The sequence below is a fragment of the Sphaerodactylus townsendi genome, linkage group LG09 (assembly GCF_021028975.2).
Source record: "Sphaerodactylus townsendi isolate TG3544 linkage group LG09, MPM_Stown_v2.3, whole genome shotgun sequence".
Taxonomy (NCBI): domain Eukaryota; kingdom Metazoa; phylum Chordata; class Lepidosauria; order Squamata; family Sphaerodactylidae; genus Sphaerodactylus; species Sphaerodactylus townsendi.
In genome coordinates, this window is record NC_059433.1 from 35,683,356 (window position 1) to 35,701,502 (window position 18,147).

General features: G+C 41.1%; 1 protein-coding gene across 9 annotated transcripts in view; it reads left to right on the forward strand.

Moving 5' to 3' along the window:
• RTTN (rotatin) overlaps positions 1–18,147 on the forward strand; it is a 121,731-nt gene that overhangs the window by 77,292 nt on the left and 26,292 nt on the right. For 7 of the 9 annotated variants that reach the window (XM_048507845.1, XM_048507853.1, XM_048507846.1 and 4 more), the window contains 5 exons: positions 2,023–2,221; positions 3,996–4,086; positions 5,742–5,895; positions 8,381–8,518; positions 10,060–10,271. In XM_048507845.1, the coding sequence (XP_048363802.1) occupies positions 2,023–2,221; positions 3,996–4,086; positions 5,742–5,895; positions 8,381–8,518; positions 10,060–10,271 (794 nt within the window). The remainder of the gene's footprint in view (positions 1–2,022; positions 2,222–3,995; positions 4,087–5,741; positions 5,896–8,380; positions 8,519–10,059; positions 10,272–18,147) is intronic. The other 2 variants (XM_048507852.1, XM_048507851.1) reach the window with 2 other exon arrangements.

Below are 18,147 nucleotides of genomic sequence, written 5' to 3' on the forward strand. Positions count from 1 at the left end.
TTCTATGTCTTTTTCATATTGATGATCCACCTGGTTGGATGGCCTGCACTGGGAGATAGAGGGGGAGTATGACCCTGTTCATTTTCCTGGAACCCTCAGCAGCTTTTAATATCATCCATCATGGTATCCTTCTTGACCACTTTTCAAGATTAGTACTGGGGAGCAACACTGGTTGCCTAGAAAGTAGATTTCAGAGGGTAGTGCTGGAAAACCTCTGCTCAGCCTCTTGGCCTGTAGTCTGTAGGGTCCCAAAAGGTTCCAACTTGTCCCACATGCTTTTAAACTTCTACATGAAGCCACTAGGAGAGGTTATCCAGAGAGTATTCACCAATGGATCCCAGTTAGGCTATGGAGAAAGTTTTGGAACAGTTGAGAGTTAATAAGCTGAAACTTAAGCCTGACAAAATGGAGGTACTACTGGTGGGCAGAAGGCCTGACCCAAGAACTTAAGTGTCTTCTGTTCTGGGTGGGGTTTTAAGGCCCTTTAAGGAGCAGGTTTGCAGCTTTGTATTGTTGAATCCAGGCCTCCCATTGGATAAGCAGGCAGTGGTTGTGCCCAGGTGTTTGTTTCATCGGCTTTGGCTGGGAAGCCACCTGCAGCCTTTCATGGGTAATTTTTTTTTGCTGCTGTTGTACAAGCCCTAGCAACATTTAGATGAAACTACAGTAATTTATTCTGTGTGAGGCTGACCTTCAAGATTGTCTGGAAACTACAGTTGGTACCGAATGCTGCAGCAAGAGTGCACTGGGGTGTTGGGACAATACTTCTGTTTGGTTTGGTGTTCCGACCCCACTTTCTGTATATTTGTATATGTTTCATTCATTGTTTTTAATTGTACCATTCATATACTTATATCAATATATTTTGTAAAGCTTGTTTGAATGTTTTGTTTTCCACTTCCAGGATCCTAAGTTGGGTGTAAAGTTGGTGGTATTAAGTACTTTAAATAACGTAGCTTGACTTGGCTTCTTAGGGCTGCCTATGTCAGCTTGGTAACTAGGCTTCATCATACTTCTTTGCCATACTCAACAAACCACAGTTGATTCTAGCATCTTCCATACAAGAGTCTTTAGGGTACATTTCTTTTTAATCATATAGCTACATACATCTGAAACATTTGGGGGTGGGGTGAAATTACTTAGAACACATTTGCAAGTCCAGGAACATTTATTTTTTTGCAAAACAGCAATCCCTTGGGACAAAAAATATTTTACACCTTTGGATGTCACTGGAGGTTCACTTTCGGCAACAGCACTTTTTTGCAGAGTGAAACCCATACTACTCAATGGCTTATTCTTGAGTTTATTGGTTACTTTTCCTAGAATCTTTATATGGACCTTAAAGTGGCAGTTTTTGAAATTTTTTAAAAATACATTGTTACCAAACAGTGTCCATGATGGATAAATTAAACCAGTTCATACTAGGAGTTCCTTTAAGCTTCAAAATTATTTTTCATTGTGGAGTCCAATACATCTGGAGTCTCTTACAGCAGCTTTTCAGCTTGAAGTATTTGAATTGAACCGAGTCCTATTCTAAAATGGGAAATTGAACCAAGTTCCATTCTAATTGAATTGAACCAAGTTCTATTCTGATTGAATTGAACCAAGTCCTTCTATTCTAAAATGGGAAAAATACATTCTGGACTACCTCTGAAAGTGTTCCATGCACCTTTCTATGTTACAGTTTCAGAAACTGTACCCTAAGCTTTCATTTTTACCCTATTATTGGCGTTCCTGCTCCCAAAATGATTTGTCTGGAATACCACTCCCTAACTCTAATCTGGATGTCTAGATTTTGGCAAATTCTTCTGACATCTGTCCCAAAAGAAAATAATCCCAGTCTGGCAAGAGCGCAGCTGACATTTTTTGTTCAGTAGCTTTTATGAAGTTTCATATAACAAGTGAAACTGACTCATTTTTCCTTTACTATTGCCTAGGTTGACAATTCATTCCATTACTTTATGTAATTTGTACTTTATATCATACTTTAAAAATGCTTGTTCTTTGAACTTTGTGTTCTAGGGCAGAGTGACACCACGGCGACGACATCCTCAAGTCCACATGATTCCCCACGGACCACCATTAGACCTAATCAGTGTGCTGTGGTCACACCCCCTCTTCTTTCAGCTGTTTGTGGCTTACTGAATAACCTGCTGATTGTCACTCCAAAAGACACTGGGATTGCTCTTCAGCAGGCTCATACACTAACTGCTCTCAGTAGGTAAGAGATCAATAACTACTGAGGTTATAAGCAGACAACAGACCGAAAAGGACAAATACTGCCCAAAGCTTTGTTACAGATATTGATCGGCTGTTGAGTGTTATGAGAATTCAAAATGTTACATCTTTTAAATCAGGCTAGCAGACCCACTGTGTGTTTTTGCAAGAAAGTAGAACAGGTTTGGAACTTCTAAACAGTAAAAATTGCTTTGTTTGATTTTGTTTAGGGTTTCTCACAAGTGACAAGTAACCAGTTACTTAGATGGGCCTATCAAGTAGAGATGTAAACTAAGAGGACATTATACAGATTAGAAAGATTCATGGAAGATAGGTCTTTCAGTGTATCAGCCATGGTAACTAAAAGAACCTCCTTGCTCAGAGGCAATCAACCTCTGACGCACAGTGCTAAGAGGCAACATCAAGGGAAGACCTCGGCTTCTATACTCTGTTGTTGGACCTCCAGAGGAACTGGCTGGCCACTGTATGAGCCAGGATGCTGGATTAGATGGACCACTGGTCTGTTCTATGTCCTTATGTGTCTGTTTTTTTTAAATCCAGTGCTTGTGCATGGAAAGGACAGACATTTGTGGAACAGTCCCACGACACATAAATGCTTAGGATAGGTCAGGCTGATGGCAACACAGAAACATCTCCCTTAAAATGTGGTGGGTGGGTGGGTGGGTGTGTAGTGAAAAAAGCTTTTTTAATACACCATGTTTTCGAAATAAAAAAGGGAGAGTAGGGAAATGTCATACCAGATTAGAAGACTCTGCACATTAATACAGTAGCCATGCATGCTAGTAGAACTGCTGTGGCATAGTGGGCAGAATGTGATCTTGGAACTTCCCCTGTCCAACCGAGTATTGAACCACAAGTGGGTGCAGTGTTTAGCCAGCATGGTGTAGGTTTAAGAGCCATGGACTCTAATCAGATGAACCAAGTTTGTTTCCCCACTCCTACACATGACACCTGCTGGGTGATTTTGGGCTAGTCACAGTTCTCTTATAACTCTCTCAGCCCCACCTACCTCACAAGGTGCCTGTTGTGCGGAGGAGAACAGAAGGAGTTTGTAAGTCACTTTGAGAAAAGTGATTGAAAGCTCCCAGGGACTCCTTACAGTTGAGAAAAGTGGAGTATAAATCCAAACTCTTTCTTATCTTGGTCTTCCTTCTGTATCTATTATAACAGCTTTTGGTTTTATTACCAACCAAGAGCACAAGATGCCACCACTCTAAGCCACATTTTGTACTTGCCTTTAACTGAATAATATTCAAACATCTGGAGAGAGTAGAAAGAGGTATGGAACGATTTCTGCCTGCACTGTTTTCCTGGTCAGAATTCCCTTCCTATTAACAATTATTTTGGATGTTTCACCCTTGTTGAAATGGTGAAGGAGCGATGTGCCCCATCTGCATGTGTATGAGTTAAGGGACTATATTTGTGGTGCCATCCCCCCTTTTTGGGTCAGGGAAATAAATTGTACATGAAAGCATTCTGCCACACAGTTAGACATTTACAGTGACACAGAGGACCAATCTCATGCATCATATTTATTCAGTGGTGAAAGAGAGAAGATTGCACCTGTCCTTCAGCAATTCATGACTTAAGACAAAGTTTTTGGATTGAAATGCTGAGTTTTTGGAATAACTATATGTTCTGTATGTAGGTCTTCTGTCTTAACATTCAGCTAGCCTAGGATTCCATTATGATGTTTGCATGCAAGCAAATGCCTGCTGATCTAACTGAGTTTTTTTTGCGGGGGTGGGTTGTATTAGTCTCATAAGTTCAAGCATGATAGAGAGATGTATTTTGGAAATGAAATCGCCTCTCCCTCGGTCATCTCATACGGAATATACCAAAGTTCAGGTTAGTGATTCGAGTATACTTGTTTTTGTGATGCTACCTTTTTAATGCAGGGTTATCATTTAGTGAAGTGTTATTTTATGAATGGCAATTTTAAATAAGGTTCTTATTGCCAGTTGTAACATAAACACAATTTTTAAGAAGACAGAAAAAGCTGTATCTTAAAAAACAAGAACTTGCAATTTAATAATAAAGAGCTATGGCTGCAATCCTAAACATAACTACTAGGAAGTAAGTCCAATTCCCCCGACCTTTCTTCCTACTTGCCACTGTCTACTACCACTCTCCCAGGTCAGCAGTAGAATTTTTTTTGAACCCCCTGTCAATCAGGATTCTTAGACCAATATAAGCCATCTATAGTTAGTTGTCCATCACATTTTGCTTTTAAAATTACAATATTACAATTAATTTATTGTGGTCTACTGGCCCAATTACATATAAAAACAACATTAAACAAACAATACTGAAAAAATAAAAACATACGGAACAATGTCAAATTTTATACTTTTTATTCAGCATCATTTATTCAAGCTGGACGTAAGATATTTCATCCTTAATGCTCTGAAAGAAACTTAGCTACAGCCAAGGTAGTACTGTTGCTCTTATCCTCTGAGAAGATCTTAACTAGTATTGAGGGTGGCTGGCTTTCCCATTTTACCATCAATAATTTGGAGGATAATTTTACTCTCCAGATTTCAGAGCCTTAGGCGGCTAGTATATAATTTAGTTGTGCAGTACAACTGAATTTAAAGCAGTGGTATTAGAAGTACTTTGATCTGATGTTCCAATGTAAATTGTTTTGTGAATGAAGTGAAAGAGAATTCGAGCTGGGTTAATAATGTATCCTATCAATTTCTATCTGCTATGTTAAGAAGGATAGACACTTTTTTTTTTAAAAAAAGTTTTTACTGTGACATATTAGAATATATTATGTGTCAATTAAAATTTGCATAAATGCAAATCTACTGAGAAATTCAGATCCATACACTTAGTAAGTCTATAGGTATCATCATAAAATATACTGAAGAAGGGACTCACAAAAGCTCTTGCCCTGCTAGAAATTTTGTTAGTCTTTAAGAAACTTTTATGACTCTTGCTCTTTTCTAGTAAAACATACAGAGACTCTACAAAACTAAAACCATTAAAAAGGACACGAAAATTGTTTTAGGAAGTTGTGTGCTAGGCTAATGAAGAGTCTCCCTACTGTCACAGCAGATCTGAAGGTACTTAACAACATGATAATGTCGGGTTCACTCTGTGTTCCCTGATAGGTTGGAATCAAGCAAAGGAAAAAGCTCTTATACGTTAAGGATGCTAATGGGCATGCCAAAAAAAAAAAAATCATAGACCCCTTCAAAGTCTGAAATCAAACTTAATGAAAATTCAGCACTTTTCTATGGCATTCTGTGGAACAGAGTTCCTAATACTTATATAAAAGATTGCAGCCTGAAAATGTCCAACAGTGATTTGTTGCTGTAGATTTCAAATTTTCACCAGTGAAAATGTTTGCATATGTTGATTATAGGTTAATGTTTTAAAAAATGCCTCTTAAGTTTGACATCCCTGCTAGCTGAATTTCTGAAAAGGGTGACTAAAGTAGTTTTATTACAGAAAGGTGCTGCAAATGTCTCCACCAACTTATTTTGTCCTTTCAACAGGTTTTATTTCTACTGCAGTTTGTCTCATCATTGTCCCAACTGTTGCAGTCATGCTTGTTGACAGACACTCGCCTTGTGATGCAGGATGACTTACTGGCATCTCTCTTAACAAATACCTTCATGGTCCTCTCCATTCGCTCAAAGGATGGCTTAGGTAACTTTGTTATGGTGAAGGAGGAAGACAGATTGCTTCAAGCCTTGGGGCATGAAATCCGTCAGTTGAATCATTCCACAGTTTTTCTTCTGCCCATCCAGATCATTTAGATCTACAGTCTTGTTTGCAGATCTTCACTTATTCTGTCAGTGTTGATTAAGCTCCCCCAAAGCCTCCAAGTCCTAGCAATGTGATATTTGATGGCGTCTACAAAATTGAGACCCTAGTGCTATAAGTAGGAGCTCTCTTGATGCCTCTGCCCATTTAAAGCTATTTAATGAAATCAGACAGAGGATACTGTGCATGGACTGGTGTTTCTACAGGCCTTGGGACCCAGATATTTGTGTGATTTCCAGCTTTTCAAAATGTAAAATAAAGAGCTTGTCCAGTTGCTTCCGCATGTTACTGGTGACTCCCCCTACTGCTTTTATTTATTTATTTTATTTTTACCCTGTCCATTCTCAATAGGGCTCAGGGCAGCGTACAACATTATAAAATAACGTATAATTTAAAACAGCAATACATTAATTAATCTAAAATACAACAAAATTACAACCAAACAAATGAAATGAGAGATGGCGACCAAAATCATCACCCCACCGGAGGCCAGTAATGATAAATATCAACCTGGCTGGCATCCTAAAAATGCCTGGCAGAATAGGCATTATTCAAATGCCGTAGGGCCCTGATCTCCAGGTTATTCCACCAGGTTGGGGCAAGGGCAGAGAAGGTCCTGGCCCTTGTGGAGGCCAGCCAAACATCCTTCGTGCCAGGGATCACCAGGAGGTTCTCCTCTGATAAATGGAGAGACCTGACTGGGCAATATGGGGAAAGGCGGTCCCTAAGGTATGTGGATCCAAGACTGCTCATAGCCTTAAAGGTCATAATCAATACCTTGGAGATGACCCCAATGAGGATGGTAAAGGACAGGTGTAACATGGTCCCTGCTAGAAGCTCCTACCAGGAGCCTAGTGGCTGCATATTGGACAAGCTTCAATTTCCGGATCAAATTCAAGGGCAGGCCAACGTAGAGTTACAGTAGTCCAGTATGGAGGTGACCGTTGCATGGATTACTGTGGCCAGGTCTAATTAGGAGAGATATGAGGCCTGGCGAAGGTGATCAAAAGCAGTCCGGGCTGTTGTAGTGACCTGGGCCTCCAAGGAAAGCCTGGAGTCCAGGATCACTCCCAGACTGCTAACTGATGAGGCCAAGCACAGTGCCGCATCAGCCAACACAGGCAGGTCAAAGTCGGCTGGCATCTCCCTGTGACCTCCATCTTTGCTGGATTCAGTTTCTCAACCAACCAGCAACGGCCTCAAAACACTGCTGGAGAGCCTCAGGGGCCGAGTGCATATTGATGACACTGCAGCCCAAACTTCGGACCAATTCGGCAGGGGGTGCATATAGATGTTAAAAAAACATTGGGGAGAGGATTGCCCCCTGTGGCATCCCACAGTTCTTGGGATGCCACCTAGAACTCTCCTCCCCCAACATCACCTGCAATCCCCTGTCCCAGAGAAACCGGGGAAGTTTTGGTAAGTAACCTGAAGAGAATATGGAAAGAAACTTCACTCAAGGACCAGTGGGGGGTGGGGTGCGGTTACAATTTGTTCTGCTCTTGATAAGAATCCTCTGGGCCAGGGGTCTTCAAACTATGGCCCTCCAGATGTTCATGGACTACAATTCCCATCAGCCCCTGCCAGCATGGCCAAGTGGTAGGGCTGATGGGAATTGTAGTCTATGAACATCTGGAGGGCCATAGTTTGAAGACCCCTGCTCTGGGCTATGAGAAGTTAACACTGTTTACTGTAAAGTATTTCTGGGGGAGTTTCTTTGGGAAGGGTGGCCATGTCCAGCCTTGCCTTAAACTTATTAAGTTGCCATATTACTGATCTAGCAACATTAATATTACCTACTCTCAAATTAGAGTGGCTCTAATGTCTCAGAGGTCTTTCCTATCACTTACTAGCTTATGCTTTTAACTGGAGTAACTAGGAATTAAATCTGGAAACTTCTGCCTGCAAAGAAGATGTTAAACTACTGAGCCTTTCCCTTACTGGGCTCCTGCTGTTCTTCCAATTTGCCTGTTCCTGTCATTTCTCCAATGTGTTTTTTAAATCGTGCATTTTTGGTGTAGTGCCAACACATTTAATTTCTTTGCACTTTGACTTTTCTTTCTCCTGATAACATTCCTGCTTGTTTGTTTTACGACTATCACTTCTGCAAAAAAAGATTGGGGTAAAAGGGAGTTAATGTACGTTCTTCCATTCTGATATTTACTTGAATTTGAAATGCTCATTTATAATATTAGTCGTTTGTCTTTGTCTTAAAGCAGGCTTATAAGTTATGAAACTAGAAACGCTTTGCTGTATGGACACATTCTTATTCAGTTGCAAGTAATTTGATTTCACTTAATTGTAAGTTATGAAGATGACTTCCGAATTGAGATCTATGCACTTCCTTGTTTGTGTGCTTCATTGGCAGAACCTGAATTATCTGCTGCAGTTCACCAAGCCTGGGAAGACTTATTCAGCCTCCTGGCTACGTTGTTAAGAAAATGTGGATCTACTTCTCTCCCATCAGTGACTGCAGCACTTGCAAAGCATTGGACAGCTATAATTGGTAACACCTCCCCCCTTTCCATGCCTTAGTAGCTACAAGGTCTAGAAGAGCAAGGACGATTTCTAATCACTTAATATTAAATGCTCAAAGGGATGTAGCATCTACACAATTGACAAAGTGATGCCTGACAGATTTGTACCTTTCTTTTGTTTGCTTTGACATCTTTTGTCATGGTTCAGCAGTGTTTTTTCATATTTGTTACAAAAAAGATTTTGTGTTTGAAGGTATTTTAACAAGACCATTACTGTCAGCATTTTTAGTGGACTGTTACTGTCTGCGGTTTTCCTTTTCACTGGATGACCATGTACAAATGAAGATAGGGCTCCTGTACCCTTTTAGTTGTCACATAGATTACTGGAATTTATATGGGAAAAAAGCCGGCCCTGTTGACAATTCTATACAACTACTGCTTCTAATCAAAGGTGCAGGAGTCCCATCATTGTTTGCACCTGCTCAGCCTGTGAGGCAGCACATTTGACAATGTGAAGGTGAGCCATATACAAGGTTCCTGTGCTTACTAGGCCATATTTTGTGACATCAGGTGCGTGACCCACATTTAAGAACACGAGAAAAACAAGTTTTCTGTTAAAAAGTTTTCTGTTTTTCGGGCCATTACCACCTATGGGCTCCACTCTTTTTCTCCCCTTCTGGGAGTATTTAATAGGAATTGTTGCGGGCATGGTTGTTATTTTTGTTGCATTTTAACTTAACTTATTTAAAACCTATATGTAATTATAATTTTTGTTCACTGCCCAGAGCCCTTCGGGGGTTGGGCGGTATATAAGATTAAAAAATAAATAAAATAAAATAAATAAGTCAGAAGACTGAAAGACGGCTTCAGATTTCTTACAAAAAATTGCGAAACTATGAATTTAAATTTGTTTTTAGTCACCTTGTCATAGGCACTGTTGGTGAATTTTGCTTACTTGGAGACGAAGGGGAAAGATCTATTAGACAGTATTATGTGATTGATTGCTCCAGAGACTTTGTATGATAAGAATTTCTTAAGCCCATTGTGTGTGCGACTTAACTGAAAACTGCTCAAGGGCTAAAAAGATGTTTGCAAGTCATTGTCCAAAGTATGTTAATCAACTGTTAAATAACTAATCTTTTAGTATAGTGACTGGCAGTTACCCTCCACACGTCCTGCACGATGTGTGTAACATCACGCTGTTGTGTTTAATAGTGTTACTTCTTTTTTCTGTTATATCTGAATCTATTCTAGGGTAATCGGCCTTCATATTCCTATGATTTCCTCCAAAACGATGCAGCTTTTGGCAAATGCTGAATTTGTTCAAGACACAAGCCATAATCAACAGCTTCTGCTGTAGTCCTCTAATTGACTGGAAAACTAACAAATGCTAGTCAGGTGTCCAAAATACAAATTAAATCTGGCTGAAGAGAACATTTCAAAAACCTATTTCAACTCAATATATTATAGTCCATAATTTTATATGCAGCCATAATATTCTTGCATATATAGCCACACATTTTTCTGTGCAAGTACTAAAGAATAAAATCATTGTTTTTGATCCTTTTAGATACAGTATGTGAATGCGTGCATCTTTCTGTCAGTCACCCTGGCTTGCATGTGGTTTGTTTGCAATTCTTGGCCATTCTCTTTTCTGAGGAAGGGAAAAGAGTGCTTCACAACAAAGAGAGTGCTTGCTACCATCCAAACATGGTTTTCCTTCTAGATGAAGATGAAGAGAGTCAAGCATCTGTAGCCCAACTTTGTGAATCAATAATTCAGGTAGAAACTTCTTAGACTTTTGATTGTAGTTTATCTTTCCTTTGTTTGACTAATTATGCTAAATTTTACTTCAAGCTTAGCAGAACTTACCTATTTTTTTTTATTTTAATAAAGACATAACCATTTGATAAATGACAAAGGTGGCCACCTTTTCAGTGATTGGGTTTGCCGAACTGAGCCAAATGAGAAAGAATTGCAGCCCAGTCCCAGGCATGTGTACTCTGAAGCAGTCTGTTGTTTTCAGTGGAGCTTCTTCCTTTCTAAGTGTGCATAAGATAGCAACCTAATTCAAAAGACAAATGTGATAATGATGATTCTCTTTGTTCCATCTCTTTCTATAGAAGGATGCTCTCATATGAAGACAAACAGTGTTACGGGGGAGAAAAAATAGTCCTAGGGAAGGAGAGAAAAACTTAGTGACAGTGGTATTGGGGAAGGGCTGTTCAGAAGGATAGAATACTGCAGACAGGAACTGTGTCGTGTCCTCCACAATGAACATGTTGCCTTTCTTCCAGAGATAAATACAAGGTCTTTCTTAATTTTCTAGCTAAGTTCAGAAATGCAAAACTCCCATGTTTATACACTGCCTAGAATACTCTTGAACCCTGAAATGTACAAGGAGGAAGGGGTCTACATAGGATACCTTTTTCCATCAGTGAGACTTTAGTTATCCAAGCTGGTTAGCTCATGCCATCAGTAGTTCAGGCAGGGCCATGCAAATTTGTACTTACCATCAGGAGCCAGAGCATCATTGACAAGATAATCCTCACTCGCAAAGACCTCATCTATGTGACTACAGAATAAGGGGTCACCTGCTAGACTTTTTGCAGATATAGAGGCAAACCCATCTCAGATTCTTGGGTCTTCATGGCCTACAAGATAACAGAGACTCAACTTGTGGGTTCAAAAAAGAAAAGTCCATATGATTCTTCAAGCTAGGGATTTTCTTATGTCTCTGGATCTCATGTGAGCATATTTACATATCCCTATAGATTGGGATTTGCACTGCTTTCTCCATTTCTGCCTAGACCATGGACATTTTCAATACAAAACCCTCCCTTTCAGCCTGTCATCAACATGGAGGGTGTTTACCAAGGCCCATGTGACTCTCATGGTGGTGCATCTAAGAATAAGTGGGATACATGTGTACCCCTATCTGGACAACAAGCATCATCAAGCAGAGCATCATCAAGGCAGGATCTATCCAAAGACACACTGACAACCATCCGGGTTCTCGAGAGCCAGGGAGAAGAGCCAGTTGACACCAGTCAGGGACATCATCGACCTGAGGGCCAGGTTGGACTTGACTTCGGGGAGAGCATACTTACCTGTGGAGAAGCAGCAAAGAATCAAAGATTCAAATTACTCTTTGCCTAAAGTACCAGGAGGAGCTGTTGGTGATTCTGGGCCCCAAGATCTCTTCAGTAAACCTGGTTCCATGGGTAAAATTCCACTTCAGAAGAAGAAAAAGAGCTTGGATTTATACCCTACCTTTCTCTCCTTTAAGGTGGCTTACAAACTCCTTTCCCCTTGTCACCCCACAACATACATCTGGTGTGGTAGGTGGGGCTGAGAGTTCCAAAGAATTGTGACTAGCCCAAGGTCACCCAGCAGGAATGTAGGAGTGCGGAAACACATCTGATTCACCAGATAAGCCTCTGCCACTCAGGTGGAGGAGTGGGGAATCAAACCCAGTTCTCCAGATTAGAATCCAGTTGCTCTTAACCACTACACCACACTGGCTCTTCAGATCCCTTCAATGGTTGCTACTCCTGTTTCAGAGATACGTCTGCAGCAGAAAGCACAGGTGGATTGTGTAAACCTCTGGGTGAAAAGAGAGTTGAGATTTTGGACTTACCTGGGTCTCCTAAAGGTGGGAAAGCTGTTCCTGCAGATACAACAAATCATTGTAATGACAAGCTCAAGCAACTGGAGATTATTGCTGGACATGGTAGCTTTAAGGCCAGTGGTCAGATAATGAAGCTGCCCACAGCATCAGCCTTCTTGAGATAAGGGTGATTCACCTAGCTCTGCTTGCCTTTCAAGATCTCATTTGAGGCCATCGTGTTTTGATGCACACTGACAACATCACAGCTAAGGTGGACATAAACTACCAGGGGGGCATGCACGTGATCTCTGTTAGCAGGGAAATGTGCCTCATAATACTCTGGACGGAGAGGAGCAGATCTGCATTGCAGGCTAGTAATTTCCATAGAGTAGAGAATATCCAAGTGGACTGGCTGAATCAATTGACTCCAGAACCAGAAGAATGGTGGTCTTCCATGACCTGGTCAAATAAATCAGGAAACTAGTCACCGACCTGGTTGCGACATGCAAGAACAGACAGGTAACCAGGTTCTTCTCAGTTCCATTGATCAGCAGGGTCCTAAGAAAAATTAGGGACAAGAGGGCATTAGTAATCCTAATTGCTTCACACTGGCCAAGGAGGACCTTATTCTCCGATCTGGTGACTCTGTCATGGGCTCCTCTGTAGAGGCTACGAGAATTCAAGGATCTTCTTTACCAGAACCCAGTCTTCCATCCAGACCCAGCTTGGCTCCAGTTAACAGACTGGACATTGAAAGGGAAGATCTACAGAACTTAGGGTTCTTTGGGGAAGTTGTGAGAATCTACGGGGAGACTCTACAACTGCGCATGAAGGTGGCATTCAGGAGATGGGTCACAAAAACCCTGTAGATCACTTATCTCCCACCCCAAGAAATATGGTCTTATTATTTTTTGTGGGATGTAAGCAGGGACTCCTAGTCCTTTGTGGTGGTACTGGAGTAGAGGCCTTTGTGGTGGTAGTGGAGGCAGAGGCCTTGGCACACTATCCAGTCATCACGGGATTAGATGATTCCTCAAAGGCATGGTTCAACTATCCCTTCCAGTTTCCATCATGTCCCAGCTTAGAGCCTGGACAAGGTCCAGAGAGCTCTAATGCAACCTGCTTTCAAGCCTCTACAGTTGGCAGAGCTCAGACATCTCTCCTGGAAGGTGTCCTTCCTTGTGGCAATAACATCAGCTACCAGGGTCTCAGAATTAGGATTTTTCTCATTACAGAAGAGCAATGGTGCTTCAGACAGATCCATCCCTTGTTCCAAAGATCTAATCCATTCTCCACCTAAGCCAGCAGGTGGTGTTGCCCTCTTTCTGCCCTAATCCACTCCCAGGGAAAAGGAGTGCCACACACTGGATGTGCACAGAGTATATACAAAATATGTACAAGAAGAAAACAAAGCCTTTCCAGATGCTCTGTCTGTACTGTATGGTCTGAACAAATTGGGGGGAAAGTTGTCCAAGACTTCAGTCACATGCTAGGTGAAATGATGCATCTGACTTGCATACGAAGTTCAAGGTCTGAGTGTACCAGAAAGAATCTCTGTTGCACCAGAGCAACGGCATTTTCACCATAGCCCCACTGGAGGAGATTTGCAAGGCGGCTACATGGCCCTCATTTTCCACCTTCATATGATACTGCAGACTGGATCAGCAGAAGTCTGCAGAAGCAGGGTTTGTCAGATGGGTGCTCCATCAGGTGGTGTTGTGACACCAAAAGGTAGAACCATATGTCAGTGTTTTCTTGCATTGGTCTGTTTCTCCCATCTGATTATGAGCTTAGTTATATAACCGATGTCTTCTCTTCAGTCATACACATCCAATCTTTGTGTGGCTCACCCCCGCCCCCCACATACACACACCCATGCAAAACCAGAACTGGAAGAGTAGATAATTTGCAAAGGAATGGTTCTCAGGAAAGTGGACACATAGCATTGTGGTTAGGGCTTTTAAGTAATTGAAGAAGCCAGACACCTATTGACTACACAAATTTGCATAGCTCTAACTGAACTACTGGGGGCATGACCTAACCAGTTTGGGTGATTTACCCCACTGAAGTGAGGACATCTCCATGGTAAGTTCAAAGTCTAATTCTCTGCTATAGTCCTTTCTTATGCATTTGGCCACTGTCAAGATGTATGAATTCTGAGACCAATGACATTTAATGACTCAATCAACTTTTCAAAATAACTTGTGCTGTTTTAAAAGCAGGTTAGGGGGAAGAGAGAAAGACTTAAGTGTTTCTCTGGTTTTCAAAGAGGGTTGACCCCCCTCCCACTTTTAAATTGAAAGCTTCTCCTGTAATCTCTCCTCTTTTTTCCTTACTACTTGTCTTCCTTAAAATAAAATAGCCTTGGACTAGCAATAAATACCGAAACACTTCACGCCTTGGTGTTCTAATCTCTTTTTACCAGGATCAATTGCCCACAGTCCTGTGGGTTTTCTGTCTGTGTCCAGATATATTGTGCTTCTGCTAATCTCTTTTGAGTCTTGTTTTCTTGCCTTGAGTTCTTCTGTAGATGACCGGTGAAAGTATTACTTTCATTGCACCGCTATGAGGTTGAAAAATATACCAGGCCCAAATACCGTCAAAAGATATGTGAGATTCATTTCAGATGGTACATCGATCAGTTAGCTAGTTCCTCAAGCCTATTCCTCTTCAGATTTCTGTCCCTTAATATGAGGCAGTAGCATGATTCTTCATTTCAGTTTAAGTTCAACATACACCTACTTAATAATTACATTAATTATACTAGGTAAAAGAAGGTTGTGTTATCAAATTGACCCATGGTGGATGGGAGGGCTGTGTCTCTATCCATCTTGTCAACGCTTGAGGTACCTAGCAGCGCGTTGCCAGTATGGGGAGCTCATTCTCTGCATTGGCTATTGTACACATAAGAACAGTAGAATCTTGTCTGGACTTGCCCTCACCCATATCTGCCTTGCAAGATACCTGCCTCACACTCTTCCTAAAGAGAAAAGAGAAAAACCATGCCTTTGCTTTGGAAAGTATTCCCATCTCCAACCCTGGGTAACCCACTCTACAAAGACAAAGGACTTGCTAATATAGTTCACACGCCAAATCCAAATCCAAATCCAAAAACCTTTATTAGGCATAAAACCAGTGCCAAGAATTTCAAATACAATAAAAAGATCATTATTGCTCAACTTGCAGTACACCGAAGGGAGTAAAACATATAACAGCTCTTGTGATATTTCCTACACTAGAGTCAGCCTAGAAGCTTAAAATACTTTTGTTTTATCAGAGAGGAGCATAAATCCTGTTGCAACACAGTTCTCAAATTGGTCTCTGATGTTGTTGCACTTTGAACAATGGAGCAGAATATGAGAAAGTGTTACAGCTTGTATCAGGACAGAATTGACATGCGATTTTCATCTTGTGGAATACCAGAGACCGAATCTTGAAGATGTGCTGGACGGAAAAGAGTTAAGACCTTGCTCTGGTCAGCGAACCCATCTGCTATCAGGAATTACCAAGTTGGTTGCAGTGATATATAGCAGGGCTTAGCTCTTCTCTTTGGAGGGATAACTCCAAAGTCTACTGGAGAGCAAGAGCTTCTGTGCTTCTTGCCCAGGAGAGTTGGTACTCTTGATCAAATAATCTGGTGGGACCCTAAGCCGATGGTAAATCTCCGGAGCGGTGAGCATTTGTAGGGCCTCCCAAGAGAAGCCTCCACCAAGGAAAAGATCTTTTTTTCAATATGTAGCCACCATTTCGAAAGCTGGTTTCCTCTCATTTCTAACTGGGACAAACTGTTAGGGTCAGTGCAAAAACAAAGACGCAGCCAAAACTTAAAAGTTGCTAAACTCCATGCCCTTGTTTCTAATAAATGTTGCCCTGATTCCAAAACAAAGAACACCATAGGGGAATACAAATGTTAAAAGATCTTATAAAGGAAATTGGATTGGATGCTTTCCAATTTCTGGTGCCATGCTTGGATCCAGACATGGGGATACCATACAAAAGGTGCTGGGCCACCCATGCGTTAAACACCTTCAACGCTTCGCTGGTATGAATCTACCACCATTGATGTTAAAAAACTTCAGTACTGCAGCGGATAAATTTTTGCAGGCTTTAAGGGTGTTATCTCTGTGTGTGGTCCAGGTTGACTTATGATGGAATATTATCCCAAGGTATTTGAATAATTTAACTTGCTCGATGTCAGCACCTTGGAGAGAGACCATCTTGGAAGGTCTCCAAAAAAAAACATTGGAAAAGACCACAATTTTAGACTTGATTGCTAATGACCAACCTGTTGTTTGAACAGTATTCACCTACACTTAGTCAGCAATGTTTCTGAGAGCAGATCTTGTTCTTGATGATGAAACTGCATCAGCGGCACAAAGGAGAATAGACAGAGGCACACCGTTCAGATAGGGGCAATGAAAGTTGAAACCATTCAAATGTGGGGGCAAGACTACGTGTAAAAAAAGATTAAATAGCATGGGTGCTAATATTAATAACTTTCCTTGTTTTACCCCTGGAGAAACCTCATTGGTATCGGTGTTAAGGAACCTGATGGTGTACACCTTATCTGGTATGTGGTGGGATTCCTGTAAAGAGATCTAATTAATAGGAGAAGCCTAGGATCAATAGCGAAGCTTCTGCAGTTTAAGCCATATAGCAGCGATCTGTCAATAGAGTCAAAAGCCCCTTTAAAGTCAATAATAATAAAGGCTGCAAAAAGATTGGATTTTCCTCTACACAGAGTGTATTTGGATACAAGTGCTTCCAACGCCATACAGTGGTCCAGGGTGGTCTTTTCCTTTCTCAGAAAAGCCAATCTGCTCCCATTCCGGATTGGTCTATTAGTTGAAATCCAATCTCAAAAGATGGTTAAGTAAATATTTGGCATACACCTCTTACCTGAAACAGACAGCAGGCTGATTGGTCTGTAGTTTGAGGGGAGATTTACGACCACCCCTTTTAAACAATGGAATGATGGTCATGCGTTAGTCCACATTCAGGGCACTGAGCCAGAGTCATTCACAGTAGTGAATAAGGCAGCTAAATAGAGGGGACCACCCAATCGGGAAAAGATTTGTAGAATTTCTGCCGGGACCCCATCTGGACCCGGAGCTTTATTAGTTTTAAGATTACCAATTAGTGTTGTGGATTTCCTCCTCTGTTAACCGGAGGCCACCTAGAAATATCATTAGACAAAGGGGAACAACTCCTAAGAGTATCAGAGTTCTACTATTGAAAAGATTACAAAAATAGCTATGCCATATTGTGGGGTCAATAGTAGAGATGATAGTAGTAGTAGAGGAACCCATTCCCCTAGGGCAACAAGGCGCCAAAAGCCTCTAGTATCACTTTGAGCTTAGGCTGCCTGTATGAGATGCCTCCATTTCTCATTGGTTTTACTTTATATAGCCCTTCGCTAAGGACACACGATAAATGCTCCTTCAGCAGAAAATACTCAGCAGGAAGATTATTTAAACCTTGCTGTTAGTCCTGCAGAATATTATTCGTGATTTACTTTTTTATAAGCCTACCCTCTTCAGAAAAATATGTGACAGTAGATGCCCTTCGTGAAAGGACCCATGGAACCGGCGCCATAGAGCATCAATCCACTTTCCTGGTCGTGAACTTCAAACCTTACAATACATCTCAGTGCAGGTGAAGGAGATGATAATAGAGCATGCCCAAAGGACAGAAGCAAAGGACTGTGTACAGTGAATCTGCTTTAAATTTAGTTTCCTTATTCCAGTTAATTTTGTGCGGAGGGGATACTGGACTAATGTCATTCCTATTTGTTGATGCACAGGAAAATAGTTGCAATACAAGTGGCATATGATCGCTCCAAACTTGGGGGGAAATCATGGCACGGTGGATAACATTAAAACAAGATTGTGAGACTAAAAGGTAATCGATAACACTGTTACCATGCGGAGAGTGATAAGTAAAATCAGCCATATCAGTAAGCTGAACCAGCCCATTTAAAATAATTAAATCATAATGAAGACAGAATTTTATCATATTGGCGCCAGCATGGTTGCAGATGGTATCTGT